Raw genomic sequence first — 13785 nt, 5'->3', positions numbered from 1 at the left:
TCCCAGGTTACTGCCTCTCTTGACATTATCTTCTAGCCCTAGCACTGAAATAATCACTGAAGGATCTGAAATTCTACAGCTAAGCACTATGGAATCATCAATTTGTTACTAACTCACAAATTCCTGTGCAGAAATTTAGCTGAAAGACAAAAAAATAAGGCCAAAATAAGGGGTGACAGTTGAGAACCCAGACGGCTCTATTCAAGTTTATGAATGATTTACTCCTAGGGTGGCAGGACTTAATGCAAATGCACGTAGAGGAAACTGTCAGCTCCATTGTGGTTCAACCAATAGAAGCACAGCTCCATCTTGGCTGTGCACTAGACTGCATTACAAACAGACGGATACCATCGCTTCAACTGCAGCCTTTCAGACAAGAGGTAGGTTATACGATCTTTTCATTTAATAATACATGTCCTTATGATACAATATAAATATTTTACCATAAAAACGAAGCAGAAAGCTTTGTTCCTACTAAAGACCCCAAGAAATGTATTCATGTCATTGTTTGGCAGGATTTTATTATGAAAATATGAAGACTATCTTTGCTATTTGATAAGCACCCTTACCATCTGTGCCTTAACAGAAAATCATTACATTTTCTATGAACCTAATCTATATCCAGACCTCAGAGTAAGCCATATGCATGTGATGTTAAAAGGTTGCTTGCAAATTTCATTTTCTCTGAGCTATTTCATTTCAGCGGTTTGGTTTGTCTTAACAAAGGATTTTTCTTAAAGAAAAATCTAGACTAAAAGCAAATCCAGGACTAAAGCTTTCTGATTATATGTGCAAATTTAAAGCATTTATAAGAAAGTTTGCTGTATTTTAAGGAATATGAGAAAATAATTCAAAATTTTATTTGACTTTGAGTGTAGATGCAGAGAATGCCAATAAATTATCACACTGTGATTTTTATATAAAAATAAAAAGACCATAAAGGTACCATTACGTAGGCTGCATTATACTGTAACCAAAGAGACCATTTATAGAGCTTCAGACTTTCATACATTTTCATTAAAATAATTCCCTACAGTCAAATTTTAAAGTCTCTATCACTATAACATACAAATCATGCTATTAAATAAAAACCTTCTTAAGGAGTGTTTCATTTTTCATATGCCACAAAAATATACATTTATCACAGTATTTCTATATAATATTAAAGTTATTCTTAAACCAAACTTAAAATACACAGTAAGTCGTTTTGATAAACTAAATTTTAAAATAAAAATATGCTCTAAGAAGAATTGGTTATGGGAGGAAGGAGGGTACCTTTCAAGGTAATATGATTACTTTCATAGCTAAAAGCAATCATTCATGCCTACTAAAAATTATTATTCAACTGCTGACCGAATTTCTAATTCTACAATATTAAAGCATGAAAAAATAATTATTTAGTAAATGCTAGAGTTCCAGGATATTACCTATATATACTGACCTAAGATCCAAATTCTGTCCTTTTCTTTGCTGGTAAATCTATTTTAAATTTTAAAGGTTTTTTTTTTCATAAATTTTATTCCTTCTGTTTCTTAACCAGTGTTCTGCTAGCATGAGCAAAGTATCCCTTACAAAGCCCAAAGGTTGCTGTAAGAAGATATTAGATCTCTCCAGGTTCAGTACAATGTGGTTAACTGCCTAGAAAACATTCCTGTTTGCTATACGAAGTACGGGAGCTCAAAAAAAAAGTCTCAGATCAAATAAAAATAACTTTGTCAAATAAAACAGTTAACTCGTAACTCAAATTTCAGGTAAATTGTAGACAAAAACTCCTGCCACCCACATTTTTTAAACATTATAATCAGCCTACATTTTACTGGCAATATATCTGTAGTTAGTACAGATGGAGGCTCCTTGCTGTTTAGCCAAACTAACTAAAGACATGGCCTAAGCCAGAGAGTTCCAGTGTTGGGTGCGTTGTTCTATATATAAAGGCTATTACGATTAACTGATCATATTTCAAAGTGATATGCTTAAATGCACTAGAGAATTCAATTCAAGGCCTTTTTCCACAAATAGAGCAAAAGCATAATTTTATTCTGATCTGGCAATTCAAGGTTCCAGAACAGTTCCAAGTCCTATCCTTGTAAATATTTCACTAGGGCCTTTTAAAATGGGAGGAAAAATAGATGATGGGAATATATTGGAAAATAATAATAAACTAAAAATTATATATATAAGAGACTGTTCCTACTTTTTACTGTTTGCGCTCACTTTTCGTAAGGCATGTTACAGCATTTGCTTCACATAAATTTACATTTTAATTTCAAAAATAGTCTCAAAATACAAGAAAATCCTAATGATAAATGTCTTTCTATGTATCTAATTATGTCTAATTCATCAAAGCAAGATTTAGATTTTATCCTAAACTTAACACACAAAATTATTAGAGCTCTACCGTACTCTGAAAGAATAAACCACATTAAATTTAAGGTAGAAAATGAATCTATATTACAGGGTTTACTTTTTCCAGATATGCCCAGAAGCTAACAAAAAGTGAATGTTTTGAGATGCTCATCAGTTATCAACACACTCACAAATGGCACACTGTCATCATTCACAACATAAACCTGACATGTATATATACTCTTTCTGAAAACTGCTTAGATGCTCCTAACAAAACTTACAAGTACCCTTGGCAATGGCACATACTGCTATCCAGTCACTATCACAAGTATAATTATCATAAGCATATTTGTGTGTGGATAAAGTACACAGTCTTACCAAAGTCACAATTTACTAATCCTAATTTTTTAGAAGTAATCCAAACACAATGGATTATTAAAAACCAAAGGCAAGGAATACTTCTGGGTTTGAATAAATAATACACTCAAATGGTTCAAAAACCAAAGGAATATAACAAGGTACATCTTGACAAGTCTCACACACATCCCGGTCTCCCGACTCTACTCTCCAACCAACCCCACAAATAATCATTGTTATTAATTTCTATATATCCCCAAGATTTTTGTGCAGATACAAGCAACTAAAAATATATATTATTTCCCTTTTTCCTCCTGCACTTTGTTTACTTAAAAACATATCCTAGAAATCTTTCCATGTCACTATAGTCACCTCATTCATGCTTAACATCCGACTGTGTGAGTATACTACATTAATTTAACCAGAAGAACAGTTCATTGATGGGTACAAGTTAACTTCAAAGTAAGTGAATTTAGTTGTGTGTCTGTCTGCCTGCCCCGCTTCTTGCCTCCCCTTATCTCTCCCTTCCCATCTCTCCCCCTCCCTCCCTCCCGCTCTATTTTTTAGGAGCAAGGGGACCTGAAAATTTTTTAAGCAGTTCACTTGTACCTCAAAAATAAATAGAATATAAAGTTCCTTAAGCAAACTTTCTAATCATTCTAAAATTTCATTTTGAAACAGTAACCTACATTATTAGTCTTTACAATTTCTCCCCAGTCTTAAGAAGTCACCATAAATTTAAAAAGGCCTACTCATGGGACTTCCCTGGTGGTCCAGTGGTAAAGAATCTGCCTTCCAATGCAGGGGATGTGGGTTTGATCCCTGGTCGGGGAACTAAGATCCCACATGCCGCGGGGCAACTAATCCCGCATGCCACAACTACTGAGCCCGCACATTTCAACAAGAGAAAACCCGAACACCACAACTAGAGAGAAGCCCACGCGCCACAACAAAGACAGGACACAGCCAGAAATAAAAATAACAATAAATGAAATAAATATTAAAATAAATAAAAATAAAAAGGCCTGCTCATAATAAATTAAAATACAAAGTAATAAATTCAGTATAATTTCAACCAGGTATGAGTTATAGATTTATACAGCCAATGTCTAGGATAAAAGAAAAAAATTACAAGTTTGATATGTTACAGAGATAAGATTATAGGTGATGCTATTTTTTTAAGTTAATTATTTATTACTTTTGGCTGCGCTGGGTCTTCGTTGCTGCGGGCTTTCTCTAGTTGCGGCGAGCGGGGGCTACTCTTTGTTGCAGTGCGCGGGCTTCTCACTGCGGTGGCTTCTCTTGTCGTGGAGCATGGGCTCTAGGCACACGGGCTTCAGTAGTTGTGGCATGCGGGCTCTAGAGCGCAGGCTCAGTAGTTGTGGCGCACGGGCTTAGTTGCTCCGCGGCATGTGGGATCTTCCCGGACCAGGGCTCAAACTCGTGTCACCTGCGTTGGCAGGCGGATTCTTAACCACTGTACCACCAGGGAAGCCCATAGGTGATGCTTTTAATTTTTATTTTAAATTGCTATAATGATATTTTTGATATCAATAATGAAATAGCAGTTTAAATTAATGTTAATTAATAGGGTAGATTAATTACAGAGGCATAATGTAGAAATTACCTCACTCTACTCTCTCCTCCCTCCCCTACCATTGTTTCCCCTGCAGTCAGTTCCAATGCCAGAGAAATCTTCAAAAGAAATTCCCAAATTTTAAAAAGGAATCAACCTGAAAGGCCTTAACAGAAAGTCTAAGGAATACTTTAATCAGTGCTGAAGAGGGCTAGGTTGGCCAAGGTAAAATTATTAGACAGACCCTCAAGCAATTCTTCCTGTTCTTTACCTACCCACATAAGTCGCACAATCCCCCATTTCACCAAGGTCCTAATCTTCTTCCTCTCCCTCTCCTCTATTAGCTCTCTTTAAAAAAAAAAAAAAGCATCTGAAACTCATTCACACTGAAGTAAAAATAATTGTAACAATGTTTGTTACCCCTCCCAGGAATATCTGCATTTTAGCAGTGCTAAAAATCCTAAGGGAGTTCCAAAGCTGAACATTTTTCAGGCATTTGTGTGTCTGTGCACATGCATTCATGACACTATCAGCAAGGCTGGATCAAAAAGGACTTAACTTTTGTCTCCGTTTGAGTTAGTTTCTATAGGTTACTTGACTATTTGTGTAAAAGGTGGTTAAGTTCAGAGGCAGCAACAACGCAGAGGTGGAGGGGTAGCCTATCAGGACTCCACACTGCACAACCCCAATTTACACTGTATTCTACCTGAATGGCACCCACCCCACAACAAAACATGACTGGTGCTCCCCAGAGCTGTACAACGCAGCAGCCTGCTTTCTATAAGGGTGTGCTTGGAAGAGAAAAATTCAAAAGATAAAAGAGTAACTTTGAGGGCTTCCCTGGTGGCACAGTGGTTGAGAGTCGGCCTGCCGATGCAGGGGACATGGGTTCGTGCCCCGGTCCGGGAGGATCCCACATGCCGCGGAGCGGCTGGACCCGTGAGCCATGGCCGCTGAGCCTGAGTGTCCGGAGCCTGTGCTCCGCAATGGGAGCAGCCACAGCAGTGAGAGGCTCACGTACCGCAAAAAAAAAAAAAAAAAGTAACTTTGAAAGGCTGGGTCTCTTGACATAGTTTGAAATATTGTAATGTAACGGGAAGTTACTCAAATACCTGTGTTCCAGACAATGCATTTTTGTATGTCCCAGAAAAGAAGCAATTAATTCAATTACTGTCCATTAGTCTCTTGTCCCTCATTTCAAGGTGAAAGGTGACCAAGCGCCATAAATGGATTCTTAAATCCAACAAGGAAAAATGAATTTATTAAGCCTTTACTTTTGGCCTCAGATCATCAATTTAACCTTCAAAATATATGAAGGAAAAAAGGAAGAGACCAAGTCCATCCAAAGAAGTGAGATGATCCGCCACGCAAATCAAATTTAAAGAAAAACGAAAAAAAAACCTTAGAAAATATTAGTTTATTAACCCCAAAGTTTTAAAATTATATTTATAAAGAAAACAGAAATCTTAGGAATTATATTGTTATGTTTGGGGGTTTTAAGTCAGTTTTTAATCTTTTTTGGTGTGAAAATGATATAGTGGTTATATTTAAAGACAGAGTCCTCACCTTTTAAGAGATATATACTGAAATATTCCTAGATGAAGTGACATGATGTCTGGGATTTGCCTCAAAATAATCCATGGAATGGAAGTGAGCAGAGATATAGACTGGCCAAGAATTGATCAATGAAGCTGTGTTATAAGCACATGGGTGTTTATTATACTCATACTTCTGTAGTACCTTGAAATTTTCTATAAATGGAACATACTCTCACACACAAGTTATCTCCAGCACTTAGAAAAGTATTTGTTGGGACTTCCCTGGTGGTCCAGCAGTTAAGACTCCATGCTCCCAACACAGGGGGCCTGGGTTCAATCCCTGGTCAGGGAACTAGATCCCACATGCCGCAACTAAGAGCCCACATGCTGCAACTAAAAGATCCCGTGTGCCGCAACTAAAGATCCCGCATGCCACAACTAAAGATCCCGTGTACCCAACAAAAATCCCACATGCTACAACTGAGACCCAGCGCAGCCAAACAAATAAATAAATATTTTTTAAAAAAGGATTTGTTACTCAGTAGGTAATCAATAAACATTTGTTTACAAGAATGAAAGCCTATTTACAACTATGTAGCAAAAAAATCACACAAAACATTTCCTTCATAAAAGCAAGCACACAAACTGACAACAGTCACTGAATTAGGGAAGTGGAACTATGGGGTTTTTTCCTCTCATTTCAAAAAGTTTCTTAGTATATAGAGATATTTTATAATTTTTTCAAAAAACTTGAGCTATTTTGGGGGTTTTTGTTTATTTATTTTTGACTGGGTCAGGTCTTAGATGCAGCACGCGGGATCTTCATTGCGGCATGTGGGCTTCTCTCTAGTTGTGGTGTTCAGGCTTTCTCTCTCTAGTTGGGCATGCAGGCTCCAGAGCACGTGGGCTCTGCAGTTTGTGGCACGTGGGCTCTCTAGTTGAGGCACGCAGGCTCAGTAGCCTTGCAGCATGTGGGAATCTTAGTTCCCCAACCAGAGACTGAACCCGCGGTCCCCTGCATTGGAAGGTGGATTCTTTACCACTGGACCACCAGGGAAGTCCCCTTAAAAACATATTTTTGAATGATTAAGATAATAAAATCATTTATTATTTTTAATACTATCAGATCTTCAATCTTTACAGTCCCACTTAAGGTCCAACAAGTATCAGGTCAACAAGAGCAAAGCTTAATGCAAGAACAGTGACACTTTAACTCACTGGTTAATTCTGTGAGATGGAATAATAATTTAATAATACATACCTTTGGGATGCTGCATTTGCCTGTTTTTTTTTAATATTCCTGTCCATTGGTCATTTAGGTATTATGAAACATTTAAGACTATCATATACATAACCAAAAAAAATCCTAAGATTAAGGTCTCTTCATAGGCAACTTTAATCTAAAACTGTTTTATCCTTATTCTGAAAACTGTCATTATTTGGCTTTTCTTTCTCTACTATTTTTCACTCAGCCATTATTTCCTGATTCAGATCACCTGTCCTGGAAGTTTAAAGGAGTGGAATAGACAGAAATACACTGAACCAAGAAGGTGAGAAGGATCCACAAGGGTAATGGGAAAAGCTCTTCTGCAGACAGTTTGAAGAACACAACTTTAAAATGCTAAGATTTTTTTTTGTAGATAACAGCTCTCTGACCGGTGCTTTAATCAAATTTTAAACCAATTCAGCTGCCTTTTTTCTCCCTCCATTAGCAGTTAATTTCTGTATATGAAGCTTGATCATAAATATTTGTCTAACAAATGATATACATTAAAAAATACATAGTATGGGGGCTTCCCTGGTGTCGCAGTGGTTGAGAGTCCGCCTGCCGATGCAGGGGACACGGGTTCGTGCCTTGGTCCGGGAAGATCCCACATGCCGCAGAGCGGCTGCGCCCATGAGCCATGACCACTGAGCCTGCGCGTCCAGAGCCTGTGCTCTGCAACGGGAGAGGCCACAACAGTGAGAGGCCCGCGTACCGCAAAAAAATAAAAATAAAAAAATAAAATAAATTAAAAACTACATAGTATCGTTTACAGTGTACACTGCATAAATATCGAAAAAATTTCAAGAATACCATTCAGACATTAATTCTGACAGAAAATAAGGAATACTCATGCAGCCTATATAAATTTACTAACAAATGATAGAAATTGACATTTGAATTGACCAATCTGTAGAGTTTGGTTACATATATTCATTTTCTACCTTTCTACAGATTCAAACGAGCTATATAAGAAGTGGAATCTCTAAGAATGGCCTCCCAGAGCTCAAGCCTCTGGAATGAAACAACTACATCTGTTTATCAGTACTTTGGTTTTCAAGTTCAAAAAATTTACCCTTTCCATGATAACTGGAACACTGCCTGCTTTGTCATTCTGCTTTTATTTATATTTACAGTGGTATCTTTAGTGGTGCTGGCTTTCCTTTATGAAGCGCTTGACTGCTGTTGCTGTGTAAAAAACAAAACTGTGAAAGACTTGAAAAATGAACCGAACCCTCTTAGAAGTATGATGGACAACATCAGAAAACGTGAAACTGAAGTGGTCTAGTACTCTACATAAGATGAACAAAAGCTCTGAAAACAGCCGTCAATTACTGAGAAAAAAAGAAAAATTTCTGAGGTCAACCGTTATTACAAAACCGACTACGAATAATTAAAAGATTTCTACTAGAAGGGAAAAACAAGTTAAATATGCACTTTCTGTGTGTGTATCGATTTCATTAAATATACTGTAAAACTTTCACAAATGTGAATAATTTACCAATCTATTTAAAATAACACTTCAAAAACTAGTTAAAAGATTCCTAGAGCTCAATACTAGGCATTAAAAAGTAAACTGGAAACCAAAAGAAAGGCTAATGATCCCAAAATAACATACCTAAACAAACCATGTGAACTAAAAAACAGAGTACTATCCTTCATATATTTTGGTAATTAAAATGCTACTTAAAATACTTATCTAAATCCATAGTAAAATATTCCCACTTATACGTAAGTCCCTACTTACTAAGAAGCAATACTTTCTAGTTTATTGAAGACAACTAAAATATTTTTAAAGATTTAAGTTTTATGTAGGATTAGTGTGGAAAAAAAAGACTCAAAATACTCAGCAAGGTCACAAGGACACTTGCATAAACTTTTCATAAAATTGACTTACTGTTTAGTAAGAAATACATGGTCTAAGATGAGCTGTTTTCAAACTAAAACTTTCTAGCATACCCCCCTAAATTGCATTTCTTGAGCTTGTTCTTTCATTATGTCTCTCGCATTCACACTCCCAAGGACTAAGATACCCAATGCAAAAAGACTGCCAGGTAACTCCCTGACAGTTCAGTAGTCAGGACTGGACGATTTCACTGCCGGGACCTGGGTTCAATCCCTGGTCCGGGAATTAAGATTCCGAAAGCCGCGCAGTGTGGCCAAAAAAAAAAAAGACTGCCAAAAAAGTCAAGAGCAAGTCAAAAGCTAGGACCACTTAACACCTGTTAAGAAATATGGCAATCTTATTTCTTGGAATGCCAAAGGCTGTACAGTGTTATATTTTATAACCCTGACACTATTTTGCTGCTACCCATGAGCAAACCAAAATATGCTTTAACCACTACACTATAACTGCCCTTAGACCAGAAATGTCACTCCTGGAAATTTATTCTGAGAAATTACTTCAAAAGAAAAAACTGAAGATACAAAGATGTTTACAATAGCATTACTCAAAATAACAAAATAATTGGAAGTAACGGCACTTAACTAAATGTGTCTCATCAACATTAAGAAGCAACTGAAAATTATGGCAAAACAGAAAATACTGGATATGGGAAGTGAAAAATAAGTATCTGTCATTTTCAACTTAAAGAGCCCTACATGCCAGCCTGAAATCACTTTTCCACACAATGTTTTTATATATTTTTTTTAACATTAGAAAAAAATAACATAACCAACTTTCAAAGGACTTGTGGAACTTAGGTATACAAAATATTCTGGTAACCAAGAGCTACTCTGAGCACTTGTTAAAACCCCATTTTCATAAATGGAAAACTTTGGGGTCCTTGCCATAGATGGGAAGCATACAGGTCCTTTGATAACTAGATTTTTTGATAACCTACACTACCTTTTCCCTACCCTACCCTGTAATCTATTTAGCCATTTAACAAATATGTACTGAGTGCTTCCATGTGTGAGGGATTAGGTTACAATGGCAAACAAGTAATCATGCAATTACAGTGGCACACAATAGCTTTGTCAGAAACAGGGAGTGCTCTGGGAATTCAAAGGCCAAGCAATAAACACAAATTGGAAAGTGGGAATGACTTTAAAGCTGAAACCTAGAAGAGGAATAGGAGTTAACCAAAGGAAAGAGGGAAGGAGGTAAGAAAGAACGTTCCAGGAAGACGAAATAATATGAGCAAAGGCCAGGAGGCAAGAGAGTGAAGCATGTTAGAGTAGCAACAAGCCAGTATCATTAGGACAGAGTACAAGGAGAAATAGATAAGGGGACAAGATCAAGTACAGCATGTAGGCTGCAGGAAAAGGTGGGCTTTGTCTGAAAAGCAATGATCAGCCTTAAACAGAGAATGACATCATCAGATTCATGATTAGAAAAATCACTGACTTGTACAGAGAATGGCCAGTAGGGAAGCTAAACCAGGACACCTGACAAGCAGCTGACTGGGCAATCCAATGGTAGTGCCCCGAGCCGGGGTGGTATGGTAGTCTTTAGTGTTTACACCCAGTATTTCCAGCTCCCCTCTTTCTGAGCACATGGAACTGGCTGGGTAGAGCCCTGTGACTAGCTCTGGCTAATGAGCTGTGAGAGGAGTTGATGTGTATCACCTCCAGACCACAGCATTTAACTGCCAGGCAAGATCTTCCAGAGCTCTCTTTCCCTCGGGCATTGAAACAAAACCAACAACATTTGAAATATCAGCCACTCTATCAGCTTGGGTCCTTGAGTGACTGTAATGAGCTAAGACCCCTGCCAACACATGATAAACATGTGGTATGAAAGAGAAACAAACCTTTGTTGTTTTAAGCCACTGAGATTTTGGAGCAAAGATATTCTTAAGCAGATCAAAGAGACCAGGTCTAAGGCAGGTCTCTGTTAATGTTTAAAACAATTTGTAAAATTTTATTATGAATTCATGTAAATTTCATTGTAATGAGAGATAATCAAACCTAATGCACGTGCTAACAAGAATGATAAACCTCCTTTGGTAAAAAGACTGGCTCTGCTTTAACATCAGTACAACAGCTTGAAGAACATCTAACAAGATGACATCAATAAAGATTACACTGCTACACTTTGAAGGAGGTAAATAATTTCTGTTGTGAGTTAAGTTGCACTGACCTAGCTGTCTAAAAGATAATAGCCTAAGAGTAAACTAAACCCAAAATAAGCAGAAGGAAGGAAATAATAAATGCTGAAGTGGAAATAAATGAAATTTTTAAAAACCAGAAAAACAGATAAATCAGTGAAACAAAGAGTTGTTTTTTTAAAAGATCAACAAAATTGACAAACCTTTAAACTAAAAAACAAAAACAAATAAAACAAAAAATTCCTAAAATCAGAAATGAAATCAAAAGCGAATACTCTAAAAAACTTTGGACAATGTAGATGATGACATGGACAAACCCCTAAAAAGACAAACTACCAAATTAACTCAAGAAGAAATAGAAAATCTGAATAGATCTATAAGAAGAAATTTCAACCAAGAGCATCCCACAAAGGAAAGCTCAGGCCCAAATGGCTTCCCTAGTGAATTCTATCAAATATTTAAGGAGAAATTTATATCAAACCTTCACAAACTTTTCCAGAAAACAGAGGAAAAGGAAATACTTCGCAAATCGTTTGCGGCCAGAAATACCCCAATAAGCACAAGAGAAGAAAACTACAGACCATATTCCTCACGAGTACAGATACAAAAATCCTGTACAAAATATCACCAAAAACTCTGTACAAAATATTACAGAAGTAGATTATTCAGCAAAGTGAACCCCACAACAAATAAAAAGGATTACACACCATGACCAAGTAGGATTTATTCCAAGAATATAAGGTTGGTTAACATCTGAAAACAGATTAATGTAATATACCATATTAATAAAAAATAAGAACAAACATGATTACCTCAATAGATGCAGAAAAAGCATTTAACAACATCCACTACCCATTTATATTAAAAGCTCTCAACAAACTAAAAATAGAGGGGAACTCCTGATAAAGGGCACCTACAAAAACCCTGCAGCTAACATACATAATAGTGAAAGACTGAATGCTTTCCCCCTAAGATAGGAACAAAAGATATTCACACTCACTACTTCTATTACTAGCCAATATTAACAGTCAAGAAAAAGAAAGAAAAGGCATTCATATTGGCAAGGTGAAGTAAAACTGTTCTTATTCGCAGATGACAAAATCTTACATATAGATAATCCTAAAAAATCCACACAAAAAACTAGAAATAATGAGTTCAGCAAGGTTGCAGAGTTTGAGATCAGTGTACAAAAATCTACTGTGTTTCCATATACTAGCAATTAACAAACCAAATATCAAATTAAGAAAACAATTTCATTCACAATATCAAAAAGAATAAAATATTTAGAATTTAACAAAGCAAGACATACATTAAAAACTACATAACATTGTTGAAAGAAATTAGAAACCTAAAAAAACGGAAAGAGAGCCATGTTAATTGACTAAAAGACTTAATATTGTTAAGATAGCAATTCTCAATGCAATCCCTATCAAAATCACAGCTGGCTCTTTTACAGATGAGACCTGACAAGCTGATCCTAAAATTTATATGGAAATGCAAAGGCTCCAGGAAAAACCAAAACAACTTTGCAAAAAAGAACAAAACTGAAGGACTTACTTCCACACTTCCCAATTTCAAAATGTCACTAGAATGCTACAGCAATCAAGAGAATATCGTACTAGCATAAGGACAGACATGAGTCAACAGAACCTAATTTAGATTCCAGAAAAAACTCTCATTTGTAGTCAACTGATATTCAACAATGATGCCAATGCAAGTCAATGGGGAAAAGAAAGTTTTTTCAAGAAATGGTGCAGGGATAACTGAATAACCACACACAAAAAGATGAATTTACACCCTATGTTAATCCATACATAAAAAAATCAACTCAAACATATCACAGACCTAAATCTAAGAGCTAAAACTATAAAACTCTTAGAAGAAAACACAGGAGGAATTTTTTATGACCTTGGGTTAGGCAAAGATTTCTTAAATATGACACCAAGAACACTTGTGATATTGGATCAAGAAACTGTACCCAGAATATATAAAGAACTCTTACAAATCAGTAGGAAGAAGACAACCCAATTTTTTCAAATGGGCAAAAAATTCTGAATAGACATTTCACCAGAAGACACATGATCAATAACACATGAAATGATGTTCAACATAATTAGTCATTAGGGTATTGCACATTAAAACCACAATGATACCACCTCACACCCACCAGAATGGCTACAATCAAAATGACAAGGAATAACAAGTGTTGGCAAGAATAAGAAAAAAAAAAATGGAACCCACATGCATTGATGGTGAAAATGTAAAATGGTAGAGCCATTTTGGTAGTTTCTTAAAAAATTAAACATAAATTTACCACATGACCAAGAAATTCCACTCTTAAGTGGAATTCTATCCAAGAGGAAAAAAATACACATCCATACAAAGACTTGTATGTGAATGTTCCCAGCAGCACTATTCATAATAGCCAAAAAGTGGAAATAATCCAAATGTCCATTAACTGGTGAACAGATAAACAAACTGTGGTATATATCATACAATGGAATACTCTTCAGCAATAAAATGGAATGAAATATTGATACATACTACAACATGGATAAATCATGGACAAAATGTCAGCAAACTGAATCCCACAACAAAGGATTACACACCATGACCAAGTAGGATTTATTCCAAGAATGCAAGGTTGGTTTA

At 36.2% G+C, this 13785-nt stretch overlaps 2 protein-coding genes across 11 annotated transcripts in view; one reads left to right on the top strand and one right to left on the bottom strand.

The window, feature by feature from the left end:
• Window positions 1-13785, bottom strand: part of GTF2E2 (general transcription factor IIE subunit 2) — a 91773-nt gene that overhangs the window by 72549 nt on the left and 5439 nt on the right. The gene's annotated exons all lie outside the window — the stretch shown is intronic.
• Window positions 8073-8369, top strand: SMIM18 (small integral membrane protein 18). The gene has a single exon (XM_060136243.1). The coding sequence runs from the start codon at window positions 8073-8075 to the stop codon at window positions 8367-8369; it is 297 nt and encodes a 98-aa protein (XP_059992226.1).

Source organism: Lagenorhynchus albirostris, chromosome 21 (assembly GCF_949774975.1).
Source record: "Lagenorhynchus albirostris chromosome 21, mLagAlb1.1, whole genome shotgun sequence".
NCBI classification, from domain to species: domain Eukaryota; kingdom Metazoa; phylum Chordata; class Mammalia; order Artiodactyla; family Delphinidae; genus Lagenorhynchus; species Lagenorhynchus albirostris.
The sequence above is the reverse complement of the archived record's forward strand: the minus strand, read 5'-3'. Positions and strand labels throughout refer to the sequence as shown.